Source organism: Limulus polyphemus, unplaced genomic scaffold, assembly GCF_000517525.1.
Source record: "Limulus polyphemus unplaced genomic scaffold, Limulus_polyphemus-2.1.2 Scaffold512, whole genome shotgun sequence".
Classification (NCBI taxonomy): Eukaryota; Metazoa; Arthropoda; class Merostomata; order Xiphosura; family Limulidae; genus Limulus; species Limulus polyphemus.
Genome location: NW_013666122.1, coordinates 222764 through 225241, shown reverse-complemented (window position 1 = coordinate 225241; position 2478 = coordinate 222764). Strand labels below are relative to the sequence as shown.

The 2478-nt window shown below is 27.0% G+C and overlaps 1 protein-coding gene across 2 annotated transcripts in view; it reads left to right on the top strand.

Annotated features, from left to right (window-relative positions):
* LOC106458773 (plastin-2-like) overlaps window positions 1–1753 on the top strand; it is a 35058-nt gene extending 33305 nt beyond the window's left edge. For both annotated transcript variants that reach the window (XM_013918321.2, XM_022385098.1), the window contains exon 13: window positions 487–1753. In XM_013918321.2, coding sequence (XP_013773775.2) covers window positions 487–669 — 183 coding nt within the window. In that variant the 3' untranslated portion in view covers window positions 670–1753. The remainder of the gene's footprint in view (window positions 1–486) is intronic.
* Window positions 1754–2478: the final 725 nt, after the last annotated feature.

Sequence of the window (2478 nt, the reverse complement as noted above, 5' to 3'; positions counted from 1 at the left end):
TATCTGGACATTATATCTATTTCGTATGTGCATATTGAAAATCTTCTGATGCATAAAAGTATATTTGATCTTAAAATGAAAATTACTTTGCATGTTAGATAGGTAACATGTGAAAAGAAAAAAGACAAGAGAAAAACATTGCTTTACAAAACTCAAGACTTAATAAAAAAAAAAATATTTTGTGTATGATAGCATTGTAATGTTTACTGATAATCTGCCAAATTTCGTTAACATTTGCTTACTAATTTAAAAGTTACAGCATGAAAATTATAACAAGCACAAAATGGTTACAAAGTCGGTTCCAGGGACTGAGCCTATGCTGAAAAAATTAAGTGAAGTTTCAGTGCAATAAAATGATTAAAACTCCTCAGCTAGTAGGCATTTGAGCAATATGTTAAATTTCCATGATCATTTTTTTTTTTCTTGAGTTATAATAATTTTTCCATATAATAAACATTTATATATTTATATTTTTTTTCCATACAGGAGAAAATGGCAAATGCCAAATATGCCATTTCTGTTGCTCGTAAAATTGGTGCTCGTATTTATGTCTTACCCGAAGATATTGTTCAGGTCAAACCCAAGATGGTAATGACGGTATTTGCGTGCCTTATGGGTCGTGACTACATTCCAAATATTGGAGTGAAAAATCAGAACCACAGTGAATGAAATATCTTAAAACAAATGTATGCCAGGTTGTAACTACGACGTTTTCTACTTGTTTGTGTAATGAAAGTCATACAGTTGTTAGCTTTGTGTTCATTTATAGGAAAAATAAGATAGTGCTGGACACATTTTCTTTAATTTTGATTGAGTACACTCATTAGCAAGCAATAAACTTTTGTCAGTGACTTGAATGTTTTGTAGACACATATATTGATAAATTTGTTTTCTGAACACAATGTTTAGGGCCATATTACTTGGTATTCATAGGATCTTTGTTTATTATTAAAAATACTAGTCTAAAATGTATAATTTCTACACTTCAAAGTATTTTTCAACCACTTCTTAGCTTCAAAAAAATTTCTCTTCAGTCCAAAAATTATTATTGCTGTTGTATTTATCTATCTTTTTTTGTTAATTATATAAATAGTCTATTTTTGTGTGCTTACTTGTATCGAGATATGTTTTAATGTTAGTGTAGTTATCACTACCTGTATCATAAATTTACTTATCCATATTAGTTAAAATATTTAAAAAACAAAACAATCTTTATCATGGATTATACAAAAGGCTTCCTTATAATTATAATCTACTATTATATATTAAGTTTTTGCAACTTATCAAACCAATTGTTATATGAACACTACTCACATTTATCTTCTTGTAGCTTTATAAAACTCAGTTGGCAATGTATGTGAAATAACTTGTGATGACTGTTTTGTTTATGTAGTCAAAGCTCTGAACACATTTTATGCTTAGCTTCTTTTAATTTTACTATAATCAAACTTATCATCTTCCAAATAATGATGATTAATGTATAAACATATTATTCCATGATGTTTTTGTCTTCCATTGAAGTTCGTACAAACTATTTATAACTTTATGTATGAATTAAACATTTCATTGATATTGTGGATTTCAAAAATGTGTAACTCAATAATGCTATTACAGCTTGGAATCTAATGTATGCATTTTCATATAGGAAACAACAGGAAATTGTGTGACAACAATGGTGAATCAATGAATATATATAAAATAATAATTTGTTTTATTACTTATACAAATATAACCATGCATCTGGTACATTTTATTTTATGGAATCACATCTTGCTATATAATTTATATGAACTCCACAACACAGTTCTCATATTTTATAAAACTTTTAATATTATATACTTGATATAAAAAGTGTATTTTTATATATTTCAAAACTTCCCAGATTAAGACTAGCATTTGAATGAATAATGTTTTCTAAGTAGATTTGTATATTATTTGTCATAAGGTATATTAAATCATATAATTTGTTCCTAAGGAGTCTTACCAAGCAAAACTAAATTTGTTAACAAGCTTACACCTACAATAATTGAAGTTAAAAGACAAATCTAATATTCACATTACCAAAACAGAAGTATTTTCACAATGACCTACAATCTATCTGAGCCAGTCTAATTAAATCTGCAATAACAACTCTCAATTTTTATCAAATTATATTGGAAGATGGAATTTTAAATTAATCTACTACAAAGAAAGGAAATATAATCACAAAATTACTTAAACCTTTATTTTTCATATAGTTCCATATTAGAATACATTAAGCTTCAAGGTTGATTATTTACGCTATTAATATCACTCTCTTTAGAAACTTGCAAGTAATTGCATTAAGGAACATTCCAGATACACATACACAGGACTTTGTTAAGAACTTCAAGTTGCACAAACTTTCTGTGTTAAGTTTCCTTTTCGAGTAATTTTGAACATTGGAACTCAATTACGTGTAAGAGTTTTATTTTAACTTTCAAAATGTTACAAGGTGCT